The 27,380-nt window shown below is 38.4% G+C and overlaps 1 protein-coding gene across 4 annotated transcripts in view; it reads right to left on the reverse strand.

Annotated features, from left to right (window-relative positions):
• Positions 1-428: 428 nt before the first annotated feature.
• NECAP1 (NECAP endocytosis associated 1) overlaps positions 429-27,380 on the reverse strand; it is a 42,154-nt gene continuing 15,202 nt past the window's right edge. For 2 of the 4 annotated variants that reach the window (XM_070494593.1, XM_070494592.1), the window contains 9 exons: positions 23,106-24,671; positions 21,056-21,575; positions 16,078-16,178; positions 15,815-15,919; positions 15,018-15,099; positions 14,073-14,181; positions 13,785-13,968; positions 12,131-12,233; positions 429-11,485 (listed from right to left, as the gene is read on the reverse strand). In XM_070494593.1, coding sequence (XP_070350694.1) covers positions 11,437-11,485; positions 12,131-12,233; positions 13,785-13,968; positions 14,073-14,181; positions 15,018-15,099; positions 15,815-15,919; positions 16,078-16,178; positions 21,056-21,150 — 828 coding nt within the window. In that variant the 5' untranslated portion in view covers positions 21,151-21,575; positions 23,106-24,671 and the 3' untranslated portion in view covers positions 429-11,436. Of the gene's footprint in view, positions 11,486-12,130; positions 12,234-13,784; positions 13,969-14,072; positions 14,182-15,017; positions 15,100-15,814; positions 15,920-16,077; positions 16,179-21,055; positions 21,576-23,105; positions 26,443-27,380 lie in introns of those variants that run through there. The other 2 variants (XM_014850980.3, XM_070494594.1) reach the window with 2 other exon arrangements.

Raw genomic sequence — 27,380 nt, forward strand, 5'->3', positions numbered from 1 at the left:
TCCAGCAGCAGCAGCAGTAGTAGTAGCAGGACTAACATAGAGCTTACCATATGACAGGCCCTGTTCTAGGCACTTGAAAAAAGTTTTTTTAAAGATTCTATTCCAAGACGTGGCTATGGGAAGCTTTTGTATTATTTTCATATTGGAATTGGAAGAATGAACGCTTTTAGGGGAAAGAAGAATCTGGTTTTTTCCTCTCCCCGAAGCCCCAGTGTCTGGTCCTATGTCCTAGCCGTAAGTCCTTGTAGTTCTCCTGTGTGAGCCACTGCCACGGCATGGTAACTGACAGACAGGTGGTGTGGTTCCGCGACTGGAAAATGAACCCGGCCACTGAAGTGGTGAGAACACTGAACTTTAACCACTAGGCATCAGGGTTGGCTTGAAAATTTTAATGTTATAATAACCCTATAAAGTAGGAACTATTATACTCATTTTTCATGTAAGAAAACTGAGGCAAACAAAGGCTAAGTAACTTGGCCAAGTTCAAAAAGTCAATAAGTAGCAGAGCAAAATTTCATACTAAGGCAATGTCTCCTCCCAAATCCATGCTCATAATCACTACTCTTTACTACTCACTAATCATCTATTTTGTGTGGCTGGGGACGGGGCAGGGGGGCAGTCATTAAAATTAATAAGTATATTTGCCATTCAAAAATTTATGTAGGTTTTAAAGCCTGAAAAAAAAACATTATTTTGTACTTCATTTTCTCCCTACTCAAAGAGCTAGTTTTCTACATTCCCAATAAACTTTGGATTGAGTGCACGTTTAAACTCCATAGATGACATGCCCCTTGACAGTCTTCATTTATGTCTTTTTAAATGCTTCTCCGATCACCAGAAGTCTGAGCAATATTTCCTCGAGTTGGGCTAGAGTTGCTAGAGGAGTACGCCCTCTAGTGGCCCCATGCTGATATGCAGCCAGGTGAAGCATTCACAGAAAGTGTTTCAACATTTCTTTCCTGTTATAGGTTCAGCGGCAGAGCACACGGAAAAAGGGAAAAGAAAATATTAAAAAGCAAACCAAAAACTCCATGATGGGTCTTAACGCATTATTGTGCCTAACTGAGGGGATGATGCTATCCTTAGACTGACAGGGCAGAACATGAGGTCACAATGGAAAATTATTTTGTTCCTGGCTCAGATGTAGACAATTCAACTATACAAGAGCTTTTTTAAAATATACCATCCCTATATCTTGCTATCTTTTGAAAGAGAACTGAAAATGACAATTCTTGCAAAATTTGAAGTAAATGCCAGACCATAAAACTGCTATAAAAATAATCATAAACCTATACATCCCCCAGGCTTACAAGACCTGCAAGTAAAGATAACTCTTTTCCTTTTTCCTTTCTTTCTCAAGAGAATACATGATTGATGAGGAGCTCTAAACCAAATGTATTTTATCATGCACAGTTAAAAAGCAATAACAGAAACGGTTAAAAAAATAAAGCTAGAAAATAAAAACAAAACCAAACTACAATGTAATCTTAGCCAGTTATGTATAAATAAAGTGAGATGCTAAGATACCAAATTTATCAGCCACTATGCTACAGAGTATCCAGTTTTTCTTTGCCCAAGTCATGAGATTTATGCACCAAAGTAAAATTGTCTTCACTACTGCTTTTTTGATCCCTAATATTGACTGACTCTGGAGCACATAAATGAGATTCTCTGCGACTACGACAAAGCATATAAGGAATACTTATGCCATGTAGCTAGAAACAACACAAATAAGAATGAGTAGATTCAAGAGTTTGGAAGACAGCAGTGGAGTAGGATTCTGAAGTCACCTCTTCCAACAGACACAATAAAATTACAACTATCTGTGGAATAATTTCCTCTGAGAGAGATCTGGAAAATAGATAAAAAGAACCTCCACAACAAGGAACAAGGCAGACAGGGAGAAAGAGGCCAAAATACAGCCCTGCTGAGGAAAAACCACACTCTAGCCACAGCACTTCACGGCCAGGAACGATCTCAAAGGTACAGAAGTTCTCCTGAAGGAGCAGGGGTTTTAAGTTCGCCATTAGGCACCCAAGCCCTTAGATCCAGCAAAAGAGAGAAAAGATCCCATTACACCTGGCTTTGCTGACTTTGAAAACCAATGGGGAATATGCCCAGGAAAATGATAAAGCTTCAGAGAAGGAAAAACTCTCTAAGAGTGCACACACATACTCACCTGACCTAGAAACCAACACAAAAACATCAGAAAAAGTGCATAGTCTATTGGTAAAAGAGACTTACTAGGCTCAAACTACATCTTGAAGAGGCAGGAGGCAGCTGGGCCCACAAACCCAGGGACCAAGACGCTGGTGGCAGCAATTATAGTGAGCTAGTTCAGTCGTGCTGACACAGACACTGGCAGGCACTAGATATATATTCCTCCCTCTAGCCTGTTAGCACAGGGTTCTGCTCAACCCACTAGAACACCCAAGGTAATGGAACGCAGTCAGTCAGCAGGCAGCCTGCCCCAGGGATGGGCCCTGCCCGCTAGCAAGAACATCGCAAACTTGTGGGCCCACAGGGTACATGTGGGCCTGCCGCAGTGGAACATGTGGGCCTGTGGGCAGCAGGACATCTGGACCCGCAGCAAAGCTGTGCTGCTGGCCATCACAAACAACCACACAGGGGATCTGCCCTGTCTTCCAACACCTGAAATGCCTGGAGCCAGCTCCACCCATCTGTGCTTCTGAGGCAGCTGTGTACCACAGGAGAGCACAGCCAGGTCTAGCCAGAGGCTTGCCATGCCCAAAAGAGAGCTGATAACAGCCGCACACCACAAGCAGCTACACCTGAGGCCTGCAGCAATTGTGAGCCCTGAGCCTAGCAACCAGCCACACAAGAGGCCTGACTCATTTAATAGCCAACAGCAGTAGTTGTGTGCTATTAAATCTCACAGCTAGCCATGCCAGGGCTTCCCAGCTCAATAAAAACCATAGCAGCCACATGCAGCCAAGCTCTACACCAAGGGCCAGCCTAGCCTACCCATGCACCCACAGCAATAGTAACCCTGCCACAGCAGAAGAGCACCTGCACACACCACAGACAAGGGATACTCTTGAAGCATTTAGCATGGATGATGAGAGGGGAGGCTGTTGCTGGCTTCATAAAGCACTCTTTTTTTTTGAGGAAGATTAGCCCTGAGCTAACTACTGCCAATCCTCCTCTTTTTGCTAAGGCAGACTGACCTAGAGCTAATATCCCTGCCCATCTTCCTCACTTTATATGTGGGATGCCTACCACAGCATGGCTTTTGCCAAGCAGTGCCATGTCCATACCCGGGATCTGAACTGGCAAACCCCAGACCACCGAGAAGTGGAACGTGCGAACTTAACCACTGTACCACCAGGCTGGCCCATAAAGCATCTCTTACATAAGGCCACATTTCCAAGATAAGGAGACATAGCTGATCTACCTAATAGATAGACATAAGCAAAGAGAAGTAGGAAAAACGAGGAGGAAAAGGAGTATGTTCCACATAAGGGAAAAAGACAAATCCTCAGGAAAAGAACTAAGCGAAACAGAAACAATTGACCTGATAAAGAGTACAAACTAAAAGTCACAAGATTGCTCACTGATCTTGGGAGAAGAATAGATGAACTCAGTGAGAACTTCAACACAGAACAGGAAAATATAAAAAAGAACCAATCAGAACTGAAGAATACAATGATGAAAATGAAAAATTCACTAGAGGGAATCAGCAGAGTAGGTGACACAGAAGAACAGATCAATGATCTGGATGAAAGAGTAGAGGAAATCATCCAAGCCGAACAGACAAAAGAAAAAAGAATTAAAAGGAATGAGAACAGTCTAAGGGACCTCCAGGACAACATCAAGCATACTAACATCTGTATTATAGGTGTCCCAGAAGAAGAAGAGAGAGAAAGGGGCAGAGAACTTATCCGAAGAAAAAATAGCTGAAAACTTCCCTAACCTGCAGAAGAAAACAGACTTCCAGGTACAGGAAACAGAGCATGAAACAAGATAAACCCAAAGAGGCCCACACTAAGACACATTATAATTAAAATGTCAAAAGTTAAAAATAGAGATCCCTAAAAGTTGTAAAAGAAAAGCTACAACTTACATACAAAGGAAATCCCATAAGGCTATTATTAGCTGACTTTTCAGCAGAAACCTTACAGGCTAGAAGGGAATGGCATGATATACTCAAAGTGCTGAAGGGAAAAAAACCTATGACCAAGAATACTTTACCTGGCCAGGTTATTGTTAGATGATATGAGAGACAAAGAGCTTCCTGAATACTCAAAAACTAAAGGAATTCATTACCACTAAACCAGACTTACAACAAATGTTAAAGGGACTTTCTTAAGTGGAAAAGAAAGGCCACAAACAGGAACAAGAAAACTATCAAAGAAAAAATATCACTGGTAAAGGCAAATATACAGGTAAGGTGGTGGATCAACCACCTATAAAGCTAGTATAAAAATCAAAAGACAAAAGTACTGAAATCATCTATATCTATGATAAGAGATTAAGGGATACATAAAAATGTTTAGGTAACATGATATAAAAATATAAAATGTGGGAGGAGGAGAGTAAAAGTGTAAGTAAAAGTAAGAGGTCAAACCTAAGAGACCATCAACTTACATAGATTATTATATATGAACCTCACGATAACCACAGTCTAAAAACCTATAATGAATACACAAAAATAAAGAGACAGGAATTCAAACATAACACTAAAGATAGTCATCAAATCACAAGGGAAGAAAGCAGAGAAAAAGGAACAGAGAAGAACTACAAAAACATTCAGAAAAACATAGAGTGGCTAAATGGATTAAAAAAAAATCAAAACCCATATATATGCTGCATACAAGAGACACACTTCAGACCTAAAGACACTCAGAAACTTAAAGTGAAGGGATGGAAAAAGATACTCCATACAAATGAAAATGAAAAGAAAGCTGGGGTAGCAATACTTAAATCAGACAAATAGACTTTAAAACAAAAACTGTAACAAGAGACAAAGAAGAGCATTACATAATGATAAAGGGGACAATCCAACAAGAGGGCATAAAACATGTAAATATCTATGTGCCCAACATAGGAGCACCTAAATACATAAAACAAATATTAACTAACATAAAAGGAGAAATTGACAGTAACACAATAACAATAGGGGACTTTAACACTCTACTTACAGATCAGCTAGACAGAAAGTCAACAAAGAAACAGCGGCCTTACGTAAAACACTAGACCAGATGGACTTAGTAGATATATAGAGAACATCCCATCCAAAAGCAGCAGAATACACATTCTTCTCAAATGCACATGAAACATTCTCAAAGATACACCATATGTTGGGAAACAAAACAGGCCTCAAGAAATTTAAGAAGATTGAAATCATATCAAGCATCTTTTCCAACCACAATGGTATGAAACTAGAAATCAACTACAATAAGAAAACTGGAAAAGTCACAAATATGTTGAGACTAAATAACATGCTACTAAACTATTGGATTGATGAAGAAATCAAAAAACACCTGGAGACAAATGAAAACGAAAACACAACATACCAAAACTTATGGGATACAGCAAAAATGGTACTAAGAGGGAAGTTTAAAGCAATACAGACCTACCTCAACAAACAAGAAAAATTTCAAACAATCTAACAATACACCTAGGAGAACTAGAAAAAGAAGAACAAACGAATGCTAAAATTAGTAGAAGGGAGAAAATAAAATCAGAATGGAAATAAATGAAGTGGAGACTAGAAAGACAATAAAAAGAATCAATGAAACTAAGAACTAGCTCTTTGAAAAGATAGATAAAATTGATAAACCTTTAGCTAGATTCACCAAGAAAAAAACAAATAAGGCCTAAATAAATAAACCAAAAACGAAGAAGGAGAAACTACAACAGATACCACAGAAATACAAATGATTATAAAAGAATACCATGAAAAGCTATACACCAACAAATTGAATAATCTAGAAGAAATGGATAAATTCTTAGAATGATACAATCTTCCAAAACTGAATCAAGAAGAAACAGAGAATCTGAAAAGATTGATCACTAGTAAGAAGCCCAAAACAGTAATCAAAAACTCCAAAAAAACAAAAGTCCAGGACCAGATGGCTTTCTCAGTGAATTTCACCAGACATTCAAAGAAAATTTAATACCTTTCTTTCTCAAACTCTCCAAAAAACTGAAGAGGAAGGGACACTTCCTAACTCATTTTACAAGGCAAACATTACCTTGATACCAAAACTAGACAAGGACAACAAAAAAAGAAAACTACAGGCCAATATTGCTGATGATGCAAAAATCTTCAACAAAAATACGAGCAAATCAAATACAACAATACATCAAAAGGATCACAAACCATGATCAAGTGGGGTTTATACCAGGGATGCAAGGATGTTTCAACATCCACAAATCAATCAACATGATATACCACATTAACAAGATGAAGAAGAAAAATCACATGATCATCTCAACAGATGCAGAGAAAGCATTTGACAAGATACAGCATCCATTTATAATAAAAACCTTGAATAAAATGAGTATAGTTGGAAAGTTCCTCAACATAAGAAAGGCCATATATGACAAACCTACAGAGAAAATCATCTCTATGGTGAAAAACTGAAAGCTAACCATCTAAGAACAGGAATAGGACAAGGATGCCCACTTTCACCACTTTTAGTTAACATGGTATTGGAAGTCCTAGCCAGAGCAATCAGGCAAGAAAAAGAAACAAAAGATGGGAAAAAAATTGGAAAGGAAGAAGTAAAGCTGTCACTATTTGTGGATGACATGATTTTATATATAGAAAACCCTGAAGAATTCACCAAAAAGCTATTAGAAATAATGAATACAGTAAAGTTGCAGGGTACAAATCAACATAGAAAAATCAGTTGCATTTCTATTGGAAGAATTAACATAGTTAAAACATCTATACTTCCTAAAGCAATCTACAGATTCAATGCAATCCCTATCAAAGTCCCAATTACATTTTTTATAGAACTAGAACAAAGAATTCTAAAAATTATATGGATCAAAAGACCCCTAATAGTCAAAGCAGTCCTGAGGAAAAAAGGAACAAAGCTGGAGCTATCACACTCCCAGATTTTGAAATACACTACAAAGCTATAGTAATCAAAACAGCATGGTACTGGTACAAAGACACACACAGCAATGGAAAAGAATTCAGAGCTCAGAAATACACACACACATTTATAGACAGCTAATTTTTGACAAAGGAGCCAAGAACATACAATGGAGAAATGAAAGTCTCTTCAATAAATGGTGTTGGGAAAACTGGACAGCCACAAAAGAATACAAAAGAATGAAAGTAGACCATTATCTTACACCACAGACAAAAATTAACTCAAAATGGACTAAAGACTTGGATGTAAGACCTGAAACCATAAAATTCCTAGAAGAAAACATAAGCAGTATGGTCTTTGATATTGGTCTTTGCAGTATCTTCTTGAATATCATGTCTCCCCAGGCAAGGGAAACAAAAGAAAAAATAAACAAATGGGACTACATTGACCTAAAAATCTTCTGCACAACCAAGGAAACCATCAACAAAATGAAAAGACAACGTAACAATTGAGAGAAGATATTTGTAAATCATATATCTGATAAGGGGTTAATATCCAAAATATATTTTAAAAAACTCACAATACAGCTCAACAACAAAAAACAACCCACCCAATTAAAAAATGGGCAAAGGATCTGAACAGGCATTTTTACAAAGAAGATATACAGATGGCCAAAAGGCACATGAAAACATGTTCAACACCACTAATTATTAGGGAAATGTAATTCAAAATTAAAACGAGATATCACCTCATGCCCATCAGAACAGCTATTGTTATAAAGACAGGAAATAAGTGTTGGAGATGATGTGTAGAAAAGGGAACACTCATACACTGCTGGTGGGAATGTAAACTGGTGCAGCCACTATGGAAAACAGTATGGAGTTTCCTCAACAAATTTCAAATAGAACTATCATATGATCCAGCTATTCCACTTCTTGGTATTTATCCAAAGAACACAAAAAGACTAATTTGAAAAGATATTTGCACCCCTGTGTTCATTGCAGCATTATTTACAATAGCCAAGACTTGGAAACAACCTAAGTGCCCATCGACACAAGAATGGATAAAGGAGATGTAGTATATACATACAACGCAATACTACTCAGCCACAAAAAAAGATGAAATCTTGCCAATTGCGACATGCATGGACCTTGAGGGTTTTATGCTAAGCGAAATAAGTCAGACGGGGAAAGCCAAATACTGTATGATTTCACTTATATGTGGAATATAAAAACAACAAACAAACACATAGATATACAAATTAGAATGATGGTTACCAAGAGGGAGGAGTCAGGGTGATGGCAAAAGGAGTATGAGGGCACATGTGTACCATGATGGATAATTAGACTTTGGGTCTACAATGTTGTCTGCACAGAAATTGAAATATAATGATGTACACCTGAAATTTATACTATGAACAAATTTTCCCTCAATAAACAAACAGAACAAGTATTTAATGAGCCTCTACTGTCTAGAAAGGTATATGGGAAGTAGTGAGTAGATAAAAATGAAAACATGGTCTTCAAATTCAAAGAGCTTACAAACTAATAAGGAAAAGAGTTTCAACAGCAACCCAAACAAAAGGAGATCATCTTTCACACTGAGTGGATAGGTAACATTCCTCGAAGTGGTATTTGAGCTAGCTTTATAGGATGAGAAGGATGTCAACAGAAGGGAAGGTATTCTAGGCAGAAGGAATTTTAGCAAGCATTCGATGCTCATGGTGCTGATGGCAATTGAAGAACGACTAGTACTCTGGTTTGCTGGAGCATGTTGTGAGTAAAAGGGAAAACTGAGTGTTGAGGATGAAATGGTACTGTGGACTTCATTCTGTAAGCAAAGGAAAATCATTAACGGCAATGAGTAAGGTAAGAAAGGGCATGAGCAGGGCTTGGTTTTAGGAAGATTACTGTGGTGGCAATACATAAACTGAATTGGAGCTGAGAAAGCTAGAGGAAAGCCAACTACCTAGAAGGTTATCAGAATGGAGACAGTGAGGAATAATAAAGGTTCCCATTCGATTGTGAAGGCAGATCAATGTACAACTGGGGGGCTGAGCTACAAAATGACTGTCCACATTTTTCCCCTAACAAAATCTATGGTTCAGGATATATTTCTATCAATGATAGTGTCTCACAACCTTAGTAATGATAAGAAAGGCCACGGCTGGGGAAGCCATCTAGGACCCGCCCTCGGAGAGCCAACAGGGGAGGCACAGCAGAATCTCTGGAGAGAGCATATGCATTACTTTAAAAAAAAAAAAAAAAAGAGCAAGCGCCCATATCTTTCTGATTTATCTCCTGTAAGAATCACTGAAGAACTCCAAGATCTTTCTGGCTTCCAAAGTCTCTGACTCTGACTTTAGTTCTCTCTTTTATACTGATTCCCTTCATTTATGCTGATTATAGTTCTGGGGTGTGAGAGGTAGCCTACATTATGAAGAGAATTTGAAGCAAATGAAATTAACTATATCAGCAAATAAGTAATGAATATAAATGATCTCTATAGGGTGAGCTCTGTGGGTTTAGAACCATGAGCACAGAGGTCTAGCTTCAACTTAAAAGCTCTATTTCTTGAGAAAGAGTAATAGATACAAAATATCCTTTTATTACCTACTGGCCCATTTTATATTAGGTCAATCAAATTAAAAAAGTAATGAAATAGGCAAATTAAAAGAGACACTACCTTTTTCCATATTTTTAATTACCATTATTGCACCAATACAGCATACGCTTTATATACATATATCTTAAACTTCATTTTCAATTTTTCAGCAATTCAAATACATAATATATTATCATCTTGAGAATACAAAGAACACAACATGGAGGAAGATTGAGAAAACAGGTTCTCAGTAGTCAGTCACTAGTGATTCTATAGACTTTCCTTTTAGTGTTTTCTATTGGAATTTTAAAACGTCCTGCCAAGGCTCTGTAAGAATAGAGCTGCCTGCAACAGAGGGCAATGAAAAATAATGGACCCAAAGCTAAAGAGTCGAGAAGAAAATCCGGGAGAAAGAACGTATTTTGAAACTAAATGTAAGGATTCCCTTTAGCCAGATTGTACACTCCCAAATAGGTGCTAAGGGAAGAAATGATATCCTCCCATTTCATCCTCAAAGTTGCCCGTTTAACAAACAAAACAGATAGTGCCCATTCATCTAAGAAAGGGACCTCTCTTCACAGTATTGTAAAAGGAATGGTGGGGCAAAAGGAAAGAAATGTGATGGGAGATCAACTTGCTTTTGACATACCCTGGGAAATGGGTACCAAAGCCATCACTTGGGCAAAACCTATCACAGTTAAAGCTGTGACTCCCCAGCTTCCTTCAAAAATGACAACACATGTACTAGCAGCTTTCTACTGAAGAGCTAGATGGATTGAAAAATATGTTTACGGAAAGGGGCCAGATACCCAGGCAGCAGGGCAACGTGGGTACTGAACAAGAGTTAAGTGCTTTCACAACCTCTCTGCTCTACAAATTAGGTTAAAAACCCTAAACCCTTCAACTTTAGGTCAAATAATGGGGCAAATACCAAGTAAAGCCGTGCTTCAAACACAGCATCTAGATGAAGCTGCACGAAAATAAATGCTTCTCTAGAATATAACTTGGAAAACACAGCCCCTTGAACCTCCTTCATCCAAGAGATCCACTGATCAAAGACTTGCACTATTCAACAAACAAAAGAATAGTGGAGGCGCCACCAACACAACCCTCTTATCATAGGAAGAGACACGTAAACACATGAGAGGGTGATGGAGGTGCACCCAGCAGTGGATGTTCACTGAATAGGATAAGCCTGAAGGAAGAGATGTAGCAGAGACCCAGGAAAACAGGTCGTTCTTCATACCTATCCCTATCAAAATTCTGAATTTGTAAACACTGAAGTCACTCTTGTCCACTCTTAGAGTCTTGGGTTAATGGAAAAAGAAATTTCAAGGTTTTTATCTCCCCCTGAAATTGCTAAATAGGGCTTCACAAAGAGGAACACAAGGGTCATGAGATGATTTTGAAATACGTCTAAGAATTTAAAAGCTGGAAAAAAATTTTAGAGGTCATTTCCTTATCAAAGAGACCCTGGCCTTTTGAGGCCTGCACAGTCAGCCACAAGTATGATAAGACCCACTATTCCTCTGCCTAGACAGTGAACAGGAGATAAGAGATACTTTCTTGGCTGCACAGCACATAACAACATAGGGGAGTGACATAAACCAGCTTGAATGCAATGGAGAAGCCATGAAAAAGACTGTCCAGTAATTGTGGTTCTGGGGAGGGAAGGGAAGGAATGTGTGGTTCCCTCACAGATTGGTGCCCTCAAGGTCATTTTTATTCTTCAAGTCTGTCCTTAATGTCCTGTCAATGCTATTCAGAACTGGACCCAGTTGGATGGCTGTGGTGCCTGGTTTGGAACAGAGCTGCAAGACAGGAGAATAGAGAGAAAGTCAACGGCATATTAGGATAGCTACTCCATTTTTAATAGTTTCCAAGAAATCACTGCCCAGAATTTCTGAAACTACACATCACAGCAATTCTACTTAGCAAAGCCTGAAAGAGCTCACTCAAACTCCATCCTACAGCTTTCTTATCCCACCATCACCAGAACTCCTATACTTCCTTACCTAGAATTCCTGCCAAAGACTCTATGTGACCTGCAAATGCCCTGTTTTCCCAGATCAAAGATTTCATTTGACTGTACATACCATCCATACAGGCAGACCTTGGAGATATTGCAGCTTCAGTTCCAGACCACCGCAATAAACCAAATATCACAATAAAGCAAGTCACGGGAATTTTTTCATTTCCCAAATAAAATATAAAAGTTTACACTATACTGTAGTCTATTAAGTATGCAATAGCATTATGTCTAAAAAAACAATGTAAATATCTTAATTTAAAAATACTTTACTGTTAAAAAATGCTAACCATCATCTGAACCTTCAGCAAGTCATAATCTTTTTGATGGTGGGGGTCTTGTAAAAAATGTAATATCTGCAATGCACAATAAAATGAGGTGTGCCTGTACCCTGATTGAGAGTATGCTGGTTTCACTATGCTCATACCTAGATGCAGTGCTAAAGTCTCCCCACAAGTCACTGCTTGCAGAAACTGGAGCTGGTGCTGGTGTCGTGACAAGAGCAGGAGAATCCAAATCTAAAAGGATATCTGAATATAAGGTATGAAAAGAAAAAAGAAAAGGGGAAACATAATAAAAAACTTAGAAATGAAAACTTATGTTCACAACAAAAATCTATACACAAATGTTCACAGCAGCTTTATTTGTAATAGCCAAAAACTGGAAACAACCTCGAAGTCTTTCCATGGATGATGGTTAAACACACTGTGATCCATACTATGGACTACTACTCAACAATAAATAGAAACAAACTATTGATATAAACAACAATTTAAATGAATCTCAAGGGAGTTATGCTGAGTTAAAAAAGCCAATCCCAAAAGGTTTATACTATACGCTATTTATACAATATTCCTAAAATGACAAAATAATAGAGATGGAGAACAAATTAGTGATTGCCAAGGGTTAGGGACCCAGAAGGATGGACAATTGGGCAGAAGGGAAAGAGGCTAGGAGGGAGGGAGCTGTAATTATAAAACAGTAGCACGAAAGATCCCTGTAGTGATGGAACTGTATCCTGACCATGGTGGCAGATCTAGGAAGCTACACGTGATAGAAGTGCATTGAACTAAATACACATATACACAGAAATGAGAATAAGTAAACCGGTAAGACTGGTAGATGGTATCAATGTCCAATTCCTGGTTGTGATATTTGACTATAGTTTTGAAAATGTTACCATTGAGGGAAACTGGATAAAGGGAACACAGAATTTCTTTGCATTATTTTTTACAACTGCTTGTGAATCTACAATTATCTCAAAATAAAAAATAAATCTAAATACTATCTCCAGTGTCTTCTGGCAACACTTACCAAAAGAAGTAGGCTTTAATCACTTTTACCTCAAAAATTCCAGAAAGTTTACTCTTAGCAATCAATTATACGAATTATCTATATCATCCAATACATTAAGTTAAAACTCCCAGATTGTAATATTTAGTTCTCTGATCTTAAGAAAATTTCTTTCCAAGTTCTAATGTTCTCATTCTTTAAATGGAAATAACTATTATTTATTCTTTTTCCCACCATAGTAAGGAAGAACAAAAATATATGGACAAATGAGATGCTGTCTCATTTTCTCCCAATTGCCCTTGTGAAGAAATCGAAAGGATTACGAAATAACATTTACTGAACGGCTACTATTTTCCAAGTACTGTCCTTCGGGGCATGGCATAATTGAACCTTCACAACCCTGCGGTAGTTTTACATCTCCATTTTGCAGATAAGTAGACTGAGACTCAAAGAACTTAAGTAACGTTACTAAGCACATTCACATGTGATGTAGCAGAGCCATGACTGAAATCTTGGTCCATCTAACTCTCAGGAATACTTGCATCTAACCAAGATACAACGAAGGAAACAGTCTTTCTTAATATCCACCCATTTTCTGCCAAAGAACCTACCAGATACCAAGACTCTTGGTTCACTAGAAAAGCTCTGATCCTTGCTAGAGGCTGCCAGAATCACCTTGTCAGTACCAAGTGCCATTTAATAGCAAAAACATCAACAGTCTCCTTGGCAAATAAGTGTTAAAATCTAAAATATGATTTCTCAAAGTTAAAAGTACTAGAGAGATTTACCTGCATCACTACCTCCATGGTTAGATTTTGGAATGGGTGGTGGAGTGACATGATTGCTGATGGCAACTGAGGAGGACGGTGGGGGAATAGTGACTTTGCCTCCAGGTGGAGGTGGGAGTAAGCTTAGGCCCCCAGCCCCTGCAGTCTTGGGCTTAGAAGCACCTCCCTTCTTGGTTGTAATGTTCTACAAAGAAAAAAGAGAGGGAGAGGGAGAGAAAAAGAGAAGTCATGGCATATGGAAATACAGTGGGGGTGGAGGACCGGGTGGGGGAAGAAAACCATACTCACCCCAATACTCAACGTGATAGTCTGTCCCTCCTTGAAGCCCAGATCCAACTTAGGACGAGTATCCATTTCCTGACATTCTTTGGAAATCTCAGATTCCTGCTTTACCCACCTTCAGTAAAAGAGTAACTTATCTTAATTTGAGATTCCTTGAAAGCACAGTCTGACACACATATTTGAGTATAGCTAATTTATGTGAAACAGAACTCCACAAAGCAGAGTGGGGGAACGTGAAGAGTGAGAAAAGAAAGGAAGAAAAGTCAAGAAAAAGGGTAAGTGGGGTTCAATACCACTGAGGAACCACACAAAATGCATATTAAAGTTGTCCCTCCAAAGGAGGGCATTTAGCCACCAACTTCCATCCCCCATGCTTGAGGGCTGCCCCGAGGCCGTGTTAATTCTTCAGTCCTTTAAGGCTGCACCCCTGTGCTGAGTGGTCTTCCAAAATTTTACAGTCCTGAGGCAAAAAAGTAGAAGTATGTCTGTCCTTGAGGTAGGAAGTTGACAGTGTGCATGGTGCTGTCCACCAAAGCTGCATCAGAATCAGGTGGGCTGAAGAAAAGTTGCAGTAAGCACAAAACATGTCAGCTACGTGAAGTAATAAAATTGGCATATAACTCCCCACACACTTCACATACCATCCTGCTGTGATTGGATGCCTCTCTCAGCCACCTAAAAGTAAGGGCAAATTCCCCAGAGGCGTAAACAAGAGCATCATCTCAAACCACTGCACAAGGGATCTAAAACATATGCCGGGCTATAAGGAAAGGATAGAATAGACAGAAAGATAACGTAAGGAAACAGAGTGACTGGGAAGACTTCTATTCACAATGAACTAGTTTACCAAATAAAGAAAGCAGGAGGTAAAAGAGAGAGTGTCCACTCAATTTTGAGAAGTAGCATTCTCAAAACCATTTAACCTGGTAACCAAGAACAAGCTTCACTCACTTGAAGTGATCTTGCAAGGAGACGTTAAAATCAAAGGCATCACCCCGATCTGTGAAGCCAATGCCAATGAAAGCACTACGCCCTGTGAAAAAGATAGGAAGGAATACTCAGAATAAGAAGTGTCCCTTAGGAAAAATCCTACCCAATGAAAATATAACAGTTACCCTAACTAGATAAAATCTGTGAATGTGAACCATTTTCTCAAAGACTAGGGGTCCGCAAACTACATACAGCTGGCCCAAACATGGGCCAAATACTGCCATAGCTTGTGTTTGTAAATAAAATTTTACTAGAACACAGCCACGCCAATTTGTTTACATATTATCTATGGCTGCATTCACACTACAATAGCAGAACTGAGTAGATGCAATAGAAACCACCTGACCCGCAAACCTAAAATATTTACTATCTGTGTCTTTACAGAAAAAGTTTGCCGACCTCTGGTATAGACTATGGAGGAAAAATAGAGAAGGATTACCCTAGACATAGATGATTTAAGACAGCCCCACCATAAAACCACCATAAAGAATGAATAGGCAATATGTGTTCATTCTTTTGTTACATATGCATTTTGATTTATTTATGTCTACCCATTAATTACCATGTCTTGAACTCGTGTCAGTATCTATTACAAATAACATTTAATCCTTCTCCTTTAGCAACTATATTAACTTTGGTGAAAGGGGAGGAAAAATTTAGTAAACTAAAGTAAGATACATGCAATTGGGTCACACTTTCATTGAAGTACATTACCTATTTTCCTAATCTCATCCCATTCAAAATTCCAGATGTCTTACCAGTACCATCCTGGATCCGGATTACAAAGTAGCGGCTGGAATCTGTCACTGTCTCCACAGCAATACCAGGATATTGTTCTACTGGTGCCTGAGCAAAGAGCTCCCCTGACAGGAAAAAAAAGACTCTGAGCAAAGGAAGCAAAAACCTAAAACTCCAATTAACAAGTATTTCCATTCCAGTCACTTTAAGTACTTGAAGGTGTTTTTAAAAGCACACTGAACCAATATCCCGAATATGTTAGAAGGTCACCAGCAAAGATTACCTGAAACTTTATCCTCGAGTTTGATATAAGCAATCTTCCCTTTAGAAGTGATTCGGAGACGACCAGTCCAATCAGGCTGATCTAACTTCCAGTCAGATGCCCTAGGATAGGAAAATGGGAAGCCTCAGGCCTAGGGTCCACATCTTTAATATACTAAGAAGCTACACAGAATCATTTGCCATATTTCTATTTCCCTGTCCTGGATTGCTTATTCTTTCTACCTATTAAACAACCAACAAGGATAACTCATGCTCCCTTCAATACAGACGCCTCATGTTATATACAGTCCAAAGCAAATAGAAGACCATGTTACTACCTGAGGATTTTGGATTCCAATAAACATCAATAAAAACATGTATAAGTACAAATAAAAGCAATTAAAAAAAAACTGTCATGATGATATTATTTCCATACTGTAGATAATATTTTATATAATAGTGTTTTACTGATCAGATAACAATAAAGTCTACTAAATGAAATATACTGGGTAATAGAAGCCTTCCCAAATCCCTAAACATATTACTATCTTTCATTGAATTCAACCAATATTATAGAGTGTGTATGAAGTCACAGGCACTATTCTAGGTGCTTGGTATACAATAGCCAACAATCAAGATTCCTGCCTTCATGAGGCTTACCTTCTAAACAGTAGACAAAAAAAAACATAATAAATAAGTAAAATAATTCCTATCTCAGAAGGTGATTAAGTGCTAAAGTAAAAAGAAAATGCAGAGACAGAAAAGGGAGACTGGGAAGGTAGCGGGACAGTGAACAGGTTGCAGCATTCAAGAGAGTAGTCACTTTATTAAGGTGAAATAAGAGCAAAAATGTCAAGGAAGCAAGAGTTACCTATGCAGAGATCTGGGGGAAAAGCGTTCCAAATCAATGACCATGCAGCGCAAAGGGGCTAAGGTAGGCAAATGCCTGGCATGTTGGCCCTCAAGCAGGGAAGCCACTGTGATTAGGATAAAGTAAGAGAGGAGGTGGGAGAGAGAACAGAAGGCTGGATCACATAGGACCTCATAGGCCATGCTAAGAACTTTGGCTTTTACTTTGAGTGAGAAAGAAGGCATTACAGGTTTTCAGCAGAGATGTGACATGGTCTCCTTTTTATTTTAAAAAAGGATTACTTTGTCTGCTGTGTGTAGAAGAGATGTAGGGATATGAGTGCTGAAGCAGAGGGATTAGTTAGGAGACTACAGCAGTAATCTAGGAGAGTCATGATGACAACTAGGAAGAGAGTAGCAGAAGTGTCTCGATTCCGGATACACTCAAATTTAAAGCAGCAGGATTTTCTAATGGACTGGATGTGAGGTAGACAAAAAAGAGAGAAGACAAGGATGACTACAACGTTTTTAGTCTGAGCAAAGGAGTCGCCAATAATTGAGATGAGGAAAGCTATAAGGAGAGAATGTCTGGGAAGAAAGGTCAGGAGTTCAGTTTTGGATATGCTGAGTTTGCGAAGTCTAGCAGACTTTCAAGAGAAGATAAAGAGTACGTAGTTGAATATAGGAGTCTAGAGTTCAGGAAACAAATGTGGGCTAGAAATACAAAAGTGCATGGAAGCATTATAAAACACTGAATGTTTATAATCTGTGTTATAAATGAATTTGAATGACATCTAAGACATTATTCAAATATGACCAATTTTACAAAACATCACATTTGTGATCTTGTTTTGCCAGGAGTGTGGAAAAGGGAATGCAAAGTAAAAGTCATTAATAGCTCATCCTTTAGGAACCTGAAGACTAATATTCGCAGGTTAGAAAGGAAACAATCAGGTTTATCTGAACAAGAATGAATTTAACAAGGGGGTAAGCAAAAGGTGGAAAGGAAGAGAGTGAAAATTAAAATCAGCACAGATTTTGAAGAGGATTTGTTAAGATAAATCCTTGTCATGCCTTCTCTCTTGCTGCCCTGCCCTGAGGGACTCAAGTACCTGAATCTGATCCAGATTAGAGCACTCTAGAGGTCCTCTGCCCATTAAATTTTTTTAAATGACTCACTACTTATTCTACCATACTATCAAGAGGTAGACACTGTGTAAATGGTTATTGAAAATATTAAGAATGAGCCTACAATGTGTGTTTCTTTGGACAGCTTCCTTGTCGTCTTATCGTGTGTGTCTAGTGACCAATATTTAACAAATTCTCAGTAAGTGAATGGATATTCATGGCAGCAGTTTTGCTCAGCCCTCAGCCTTAGTTCCTCTCCCACTCTTAACACCCAGCCTAAATAACTCCTGGTTTTGCTGATCTTCTGACAATACTCTAAACTGGCCTCATATTTTCATTTGCCTTAGCAATAAATCCTTACAGCAGCCATATGCAATAGGCATGAAAAGCCTGTCATCTCTCTCTCTCTCTCTAAATGAAGGAAATGACAATAACATGATAAATATTAATGCCTAACTTCAAAGTCCAGCATTCTTTTTATCACATAAAAACACACTATACAGTTTAATATTAATTTAGCTGGGGAGGAATGTAGTGATGAATAAAAAAACAGTTTTATAAGTTGGGAAACCATTTTCCAATCATTTTTAATTTTCTCATCAACCTAAATTTTCCTTCCATAAGTCTGGTCAGTGAAAGTCTGGGAAGCAACAGCTTACACTAGGTGAATCAAAGTCATTTATTCCCTCTGATCTTACTAGCCATTCAATGAAAGGATTTCGCCTGCTTCCTAAAAAGCCCAGTTTCTCCTTTAATGTCAGCCTAAAGAATAAATTGTGCTCATAAGGTAAAATGGGTTCTGCTAAACAACAAGAAAGATTACGCAGACAGAAAGAAAAGTAGTATTTATCAAGTATCTATTATATGCCAGGCATTATGCCCATTCTCGTGAAAAATTAAGTGAGAGGATCTTGCAAACTAAGTAGTATTATATCCATTTTTATAGATGAGGAAACTAAAGTCCAAAAGAGTTAAGTGACTTGCCAAAGGTAATCCACCAAAGGTAATCCAGCAAATAAATGAGATCACGATTCAAACTTTGCTCTGTTCTCTTCACTCATACTAAGAGAAGAGCGGTTGATGATAAAAATGCCTCTTGGAGGATAAGAAATGTCAATAATAAGCATGGAAAACATAGAAGGATAATGAGAAAAAAGAATAAAAGAGGAAAATTAAGAAATTGCTTTGATGGCTCAGTGCAGTTAACTGACATAAGGATAAAGGCTGTGGATAAACTAGGAAGTGAAGGCAGAGAATGCAGATGGGTAAGAGAAGGAAGGTCTTTTAAAAAGCCTGAAGTCGAAGAAAAAGAAGAGAACCCCACTTCAATGTATATCAAATCCTTTAGGAAGTCTTAACACTTAAAGTTGAAAGTCATGAGCTATTTTACCTTATTCAACAGTTCAATCAATGCTAATTTATGTGATTAAATGTAATCTACTTATTTCTTCTTTCAGTTAACATTTACAGAGTGCCCACTATGTGCCAGACACTATGCTAGACTCTGGGAACATAAAGTTAAAGAAGACCTCAAGCTGTTCATAGTCTAGACTGGAGAAACAGGAGACCAAGCAATCAACTACGACACAGAAGGAAGACCACTGTGAGAGACACAAGCATAGGTGCTATGGAAGCACACAGACAGCATACCCAAGCCAGACTGGAAGGGTCAAGGAGGCCTTCCCAAAAACAGTGATGTCTCAGATGAGCCACACATATTAGTACCTGTGACTACCATCAAAAAGCGTGTAGATTCCCATTCACAGTCAATTTGGGGTCTGATTGAAAGCTTGAAATTAGGACTACTTCTTTGACAAAAGGCACAACCCACAGGGTCTAGTGCACAGGTCAGCAAGCACAAAGATATCGATTCAAGATGAATGAACCTCTGGTAAGGAGGCAAAACAACAGGCATAGGGAGAGGATAACCTTTCAGCCAAGGTAGTAAATGCCAAGAGGAAAATCAGGATGGTGATGTGGCTCAGAGAGAGGAATAAGAACAGTATCATATATTTATAAACTGCTTTACTGCTTCCTAAATCCTTTCACATTTATTATATGATTTCATTGAATCCTCCAAAAACTTCTGTGGGGTACATAAAGAGAGCAGGTTTTATTATCATTAACTTCTTTTTTCCTATTTTACAGATGAGAACACTGAGGCTTGCAGAGCTTAAGAGATTTGTCCCAAATCATACAGTTCTTAAGTTGCCAGGGCTCATACTCATATTATTTAACATGTAACCCAGTCAGTTACACATTAAGTCTTTCGACTACATGATTTCAAGACTTCCTACAGCATCTTCAGACTCTCACAGTCATTACATTACAAGGTGGTTTGTTAGCCCTACAGAGAAAATGCTGCATTAACTCTGGAAGGAAAAGCTATAGGAGAGGTTAAGAGAGGAGAGGGAGGGAAGGAAGATAGAAAATACTAGATGATCACCAAGAAAATATTGACAAGAATCAGACTGGACAACCATTGGAAAACTTATGATCATAACCTTTGCCCACTGGCAAAAGAGCTGAAAGGAAAACCAAAGGGTGGATGACGATATTTGGTGGCAAGACTGACAACAGCACAAAAGATAAATTAGCTCGTGCAGAATGACCAACAACACAAGGATTACCCACAAACGTGCATGGGGTATTAGCAATGGGGGGGTGGGGGGTGAGAGTGATAAGCTGAAGGACGCAGGGAACAGCAAACGAAAGGTGACTGGCGATGGAGCGGGCACGACAGGATGTGGATGATAGGGAGCAGATGGACAACCCAGAGGGGTCCGGGGGAGGACGGGGGGGAGGATGCTGGATGGTAATTTTTTAAAGCAGCGGAAACAAGGATGATGGCAGCTCATAGTGGAGGAAGAGCAGGAGAGGAGGGTTATAACAACCCAGGTAGGGAGGCTAGCAAGGTGACAACCCAGAGGTGGCAGTGGCAGGGACGGGAGGCGTGCTACCTGAGGAAGAAAGTGTTATCCCCAACCAAGTACGCGTACGCTGCAGTGCCTCGGACTTAGTACCTGTAACCGCGGTTGGAGGCTCGGGGCGGAATCCGGTAGACGCTGACGTCGGGCTTCACACACAGGACAGACTCGTACTCCAACTCAGCCGCCATCTTGGCTCTGCTCTCCGCGCCACCGGGGGCGGGGCGTAGGAAGCGGGCCGGACAGGGGAGCGGGGAGTTGCGATACGCTCAACTTCCGCTGACGCTACTTCCGCGCGAGTTGGCTTGGTTCCTGAGATTAACCTCGGCCGGCGCGCGTTCGGGGAGCCATGTTGAAACCTGGAAACATGAAGCTGCGCGCCTCGCCATCTTGGGTAATGGCAAAAATGCCCTCCCCGCGCGTGCTTCACGTTATGGAAACCTTCATCCCCGGGAGATAAAGAAGAGCAGTGCTGTCTCGCTCCCGGCAGGTGCCTGCAGTTCTCTCGGAGGACAAGAGCCATCTGGCGAATATTTTTCTTTTAGCAGTCAGTTTTTCATCATAGTTGCCAAACGGAAAAGGAGCATCTGCCCGTCGGTGCTCCCAAATTGGGTACCTACAGGAAATGGATGATCCAGTAGTAAACATGGTGAATTTTAACCCTCCAGAGCCTAAATTTTAATAATACCCAGCCTGAGTTAATTGCCTAATAGCACCCTTTTATCTGGGACCTTTCAGAACGGCATCTGTTGAAGTGGGCTGTCGCACTTTCCATGTTTATTCTAGTTATCATTTTGGAAAATTTGACCCTGTTAAACTCTTAAGTGGGATCATCTCAATTCCTGACAAATTCGGGAAAGATAATGAACTATTTAATGGCTGCTATTTATTCCCAGTTCTATTATTATGATAAATCCTACTGAATTGTCTCCGTAAATATATTCCTTGTACACTCAAATGTAAACTTGTCACATTTAAACTCTCACTTAAAAACTATTTAGTTAGCACGGTTAGCAAAGGCAAAACCGATGTACGAACTCGTCTGACTACGACAGCAATGGTCTTCATAATTTCCTTATATTGACTGGTTGAAAACCTGTCTCTCATTTGTCTACTGTATGTAGCAAAGTGGTATCTTAAAATTCAAAAAGAATTATAATATCCATCCCTGGCAAGGATCAGCTACTCTCATACACTGTTGGCAGAAATGTAAATTAGCATTTTGGAACGGAAATTAGTAGAACTGATCAAAATATTGTACATAACCTTCAATTTAGCAAATATGCTAATAGGTATTTTAGAGAAATTCTTACATGCACAAAAAAGTATGTACAAAAATGTTTATCACAGCATTGTTTATACTAGTGAAAAAATGGAAACAACATGAATGTCTACCAATAGAAAATGATTAATGATCCATTACTATAGGATGCTTTGATATATAGATAGATATGTATATTAAATCCATAGAAAGAGATCGAAGATTTAAAAAAAAAAAAAAAACAGCAAACTTTCCCTTAAAATTTTGGTAATCCTCAACTACTTATGGTTCCCTGAATTGTCCATGATCTTCATATTCTTCATACCTCTATATTCATTAAACCTGGTACCTTAGACACTCTCCCCTAGCCTGCCAATTTGGCAAACTGACATCAGCTCAAATAATATCTCCTCTGTGACTTTTACTTTGATAAATTTTCTCTAATCCTTCCGTTTGCTTCTGTTATACCTTTTCATTGTACCTAATGTATTACTGTAGTTCAGATATCTCCTACTAAACCGTGAGCTCCATGAAGGTGAGAACTTTGCTTTTTCAGCACTCAGCACAATGTCCTTCACATAGTTGGCAATAACAATTGTTGAATAATACAAGATTTATATTTGTCTAATCATTTAACTTAATTTGGCCATTTCCCAAAATTCTCCAATTTCAGGACCCTACATATACTATGCAAAAAATTCAAAGAGTATAAAATGAAAAGCAAAAGTGCACATCTCCATTTACTAACAACATTATGCCAACAAATTCAATAACTTTAATGGTCATTGATGTACACAATTTAGCAAAAATAATTCAAGAAGAGATAGAAAATTTGAATAACCCTATATCTATTAAAAGAATTGAATTCATAACTGAAAACCTTACCACAAAGAAAGCTCTAGGCCCAGGTGACTTCATTGTTGATCAGACATTTTAGGAAGAAATAATAGAAATCCTATACAAACTCTCTTAAAAAACAGAAGAGAAAAAACACATCACAACTAATGTTTATGAGACAATCATTACCTTGATACCAAAACCAGACAAAGATGTTATAAGAAAACAATAGAAAAACATTTCCTCATGAGCAAAAATTCTTAATAAATACCAGTAAGTCAAATCCAGTAATGTTTAAAAGGGGTAATACACCATGACCAAATGAGATTTACCCCTGGAATTTAAGGTTAGTTTGACATTCAAAAATCAATAAATAGAATACACCATATTAACAGTATAAAGAAAAAGCAATAATTATCCCAATAGAAGCAGAAAAAAGAATACAAAAAAAAATCAGTACTCACTCATGATAAAAACTCTCAGAAAACTAGGCATACAAGGGGAATTCCACAATTCAATAAAGGACATCTAAGTAAAACCTACAGCTAACATCATGTTTAATGGTTAAAGATTGTATGCTTTTCTGCTAAGATCAAGAACAAGTGAACAACAAGAGAAGTGTTACACTCTCACCACGTCTGTTATCATCCTAGAAGTCCTAGCCAATACAATAGGGCAAGAAAAAGAAATTAAAAATATACAGATTGGAAAGGAAGGAAAAAAAAACTGCCTTGACTTCTTTACTTACATAGAAAATCATGAGGGATCTATAAAAAAACAACAGATCTGAGTTTACCAAAGTTGCAAGATACAAAGTCAGTACACTAAAATCAATTTCATTTCCATATGCTAGCAATAACCAGAAATTGAAATACAAAACAATTTAAAACATTTATAATAGCATCAAAAACCATGGCATACTTTGAAATAAATTTAACACTGCTGAGAGAAATTAAAGTAGACCCCAATAAAAAGAGAGATATACCATGTTTATGTATTGAAAGATTTAATATTGCTAAAAGGTCAGTTCTGCTGAATTGATCCATACATTCAGTGCAATCCCAATCAAAATCTGAGCAGGTGGGGCCGGCGCAGTGGCATAATGGTTAAGTTTGCACACTCCACTTCGGCAACCTGGGGTGCACAGGTTCGGATCCCAGGAACGGACTTACACATTGCTCACTGAGCCATGCTGAGGTGGCATCCCACATTCGAAATGGAGGAGGATTGGCACAGATGTTAGCTCAGGGCCAATCTTCCTCACAAAAAAGAAAATCTAAGCAGGCTTTTTTGTAGAAATCAACAGCCTGATATATAAATGCATATGGAAATACAAAGCCCCTAGAAGAGCCAAAACAACTTAGAAAGTTAAGAACTAAGGCGGAGAATTTTCACTATCTTATTTCGAGAATCCAGATACAAGAATCAGTGCAGGGCCGGCCACGTGGCCAAGTGGTTAAGTTCACGCACTCTGCTTTGGCAGCTACGTGTTTCACCGGTTCGGATCCTGGGCACAGACATGGCACCGCTCATCCCGCCATGCTGAGGCAGTGTCCCACATGGCACAACCAGAGGCACTCACAACTAGAATATACGACTGTGCACTGGAGGGCTCTGGGGACAAGAATTAAAACAAAAAAAAGAATCATCACAGTGTTGCACTGGCATAAGGGTAAACATATAGATCACATAGATCATTGTAACAGGACAGAGGATCGGGAATAGGCCTACAGCTATATAGTCAAATGGTTTTGTTTGTTTGTTTGTTTGTTTTAAAGATTTTTTAATTTTTTTCCTTTTTCTCCCCAAAGCCCCCCGGTACATAGTTGTATATTTTTAGTTGTGGGTCCTTCTAGTTGTGGCATGTGGGACGCCACCTCAGCATGACCTGGTGAGTGGTGCCATGTCCGCATCCAGGATCTGAACCAGCAAAACCCTGGGCCACCGAAGGGGAGAACTCGAACTTAACTACTCGGCCCCGGAGCTGGCCCCTAGTCAAATGATTTTTGGCAAAGATGCCAAAGTAATTCTATGGAGAAAGATGAAGTTTTCAACAAGTTGTGCGGGAACAACTGGTAAAAAATGAATGTCAACCCGTACCTCACACTGTAGACAAACATTAATTCAAATGAATCATAGAGCTATGTGTAAAAGCCAGGTTGCTGGCCCCGTGGCATCCCACGTGCCACAACTAGAAGGACCCACAACTAAAATATACAACTATGTACTGGGTGGCTTTGGGGAGAATAAGGAAAAATAAAAAATAAAATCTTAAAAATAAAAGCTAAAACTTCTAGGGAAAAAGAAATCTGTACAAACTTAGGGTAGGCAAAGATCTTTTAGATAAAACACAAAAACCACAAACCATAAAATATTTGATAAATTAAGATTCATAAAAATTGAAAATCTCTGTACTTCAAAAGATACCATTACCACTAAGAAAGCCACAGACTAAGAGAAAATATTCACAATACATATATCTGACAAAGGACTTGTATTCAAAACATATATATGTATGTTAAATTAAATTGAAACCACAATGAGATAACGCTACGCAACTAATAGAATGGCTTAGAAAGAAAACTTGACAACAGCAAAATGCTGGCAAGACTATGGAATAAAGATATGGAGCAACTTTCATACAGTGCTAGTGGGGAGTTAAAATGGTGCAACCATTTTAGAAAACAAAGTTTAGTATTTTCTTAAAAGTTAAACATACATTTATCATATGACCCAGCATCCCACTCCAAGATATTTACCCAAGGGAAATTAAAATATAGGTTCACAAAAAGACATATATACAAATGTTCATAACAGCTTTGTTTACAGTAGTCAAAAACTGAAAATAACACAAATGTCTATCAGCAGGTTAATGAGTAAACAAATTGTGGTATATCCTTGTAATAGAATACTGTCATATTGACAAAGGCTTACTATCCTTAATATATAAAGAACTCTCGCAACTCAACCACAAAACATCAAACAACCCAATCAAAAAATGGGCTGGAGACATGAACAGACATTTCTCCAAAGAAGATATACTGATGGCCAATAGGCACATGAAAAGATGCTCATCATCGCTGATCATCAGGGAAATGCAAATCAAAACTACACTAAGATATCACCTTACACCTGTTAGAATGACAAAAATATCTAAAACTATTAGCAACAAATGTTGGAGAGGTTGCGGAGAAAAAGGAACCCTCATACACTGCTGGTGGGAATGCAAACTGGTGCAGCCACTATGGAAAACAGTATGGAGATTCCTCAAAAAACTGAAAATAGAACTACCATACGATCCAGCCATCCCACTACTGGGTATTTATCCAAAGAGCCTGAAGTCAGCAATCCCAAAAGTCCTGTGCACCCCAATGTTTATTGCAGCACTGTTTACAATAGCCAAGACGTGGAAGCAACCTAAGTGCCCAGCAACAGACGAATGGATAAAGAAGATGTGGTACATATATACAATGGAATACTACTCAGCTGCAAAACAGAACAAAATCATTCCATTTGCAATAACATGGATGGACCTTGAGAGAATTATGTTAAGTGAAATAAGTCAGCGAGAGAAAAATAATCTGTGTATGACTCCACTCATATGAGGAATTTAAAACTATGGACCAAGAACAGTTTAGTGGATACCAGGGGAAAGGTGGGGTGGGGGGTGGGCACAAAGGGTGAAGTGGTGCACCTACAACACGACTGACAAACATTAATGTACAATTGAAATTTCACAAGATTGTAACCTATCAGTAACTCAATAAAAAAAATAATAAAAAAGAATACTGTCATATTGACATACAATAGTAATAAAATAAATAGAAGAGCAATAAAGAGGACCAAACTGCTAATACTCAGTGATAGCAATAAAAAGGTTTGAACTACTAATACCCACAATGACATGGCTAGATCTCAAAAACATATTGAATGAAAGAAGCCAGACCCAAAAGAGTACAAACTGTATGACTCCACTTATACAAAATCCTAAAAAAGAGTGGTCTATCGTAACAGAAAGTAGATAACTGGTTGCCTGGTACCAAAGGTGATCAGGGATTAAACAGGAAAAGACACAAGGCTATTTGGGGTGGGGGTGTGGTGGAAATGTCCTATATCTTGACTACCTTATTGGTTACACAAAGTGTATGTACTAGTCAAGACTCAAGAAAGTATATACTTAAAATGCATGCATTTTTATTGTATGTAAATTATAATAAAAAATACTTTTTAAAAATTTTAAAGTCCACTTCCTTACTCCTCAGGATCCATTCTCCTTTCATTCTCCATTGAATTAACTATTGTAAACAATTTTTTGTATATTCG

Source organism: Equus asinus, chromosome 22 (assembly GCF_041296235.1).
Source record: "Equus asinus isolate D_3611 breed Donkey chromosome 22, EquAss-T2T_v2, whole genome shotgun sequence".
Taxonomy (NCBI): domain Eukaryota; kingdom Metazoa; phylum Chordata; class Mammalia; order Perissodactyla; family Equidae; genus Equus; species Equus asinus.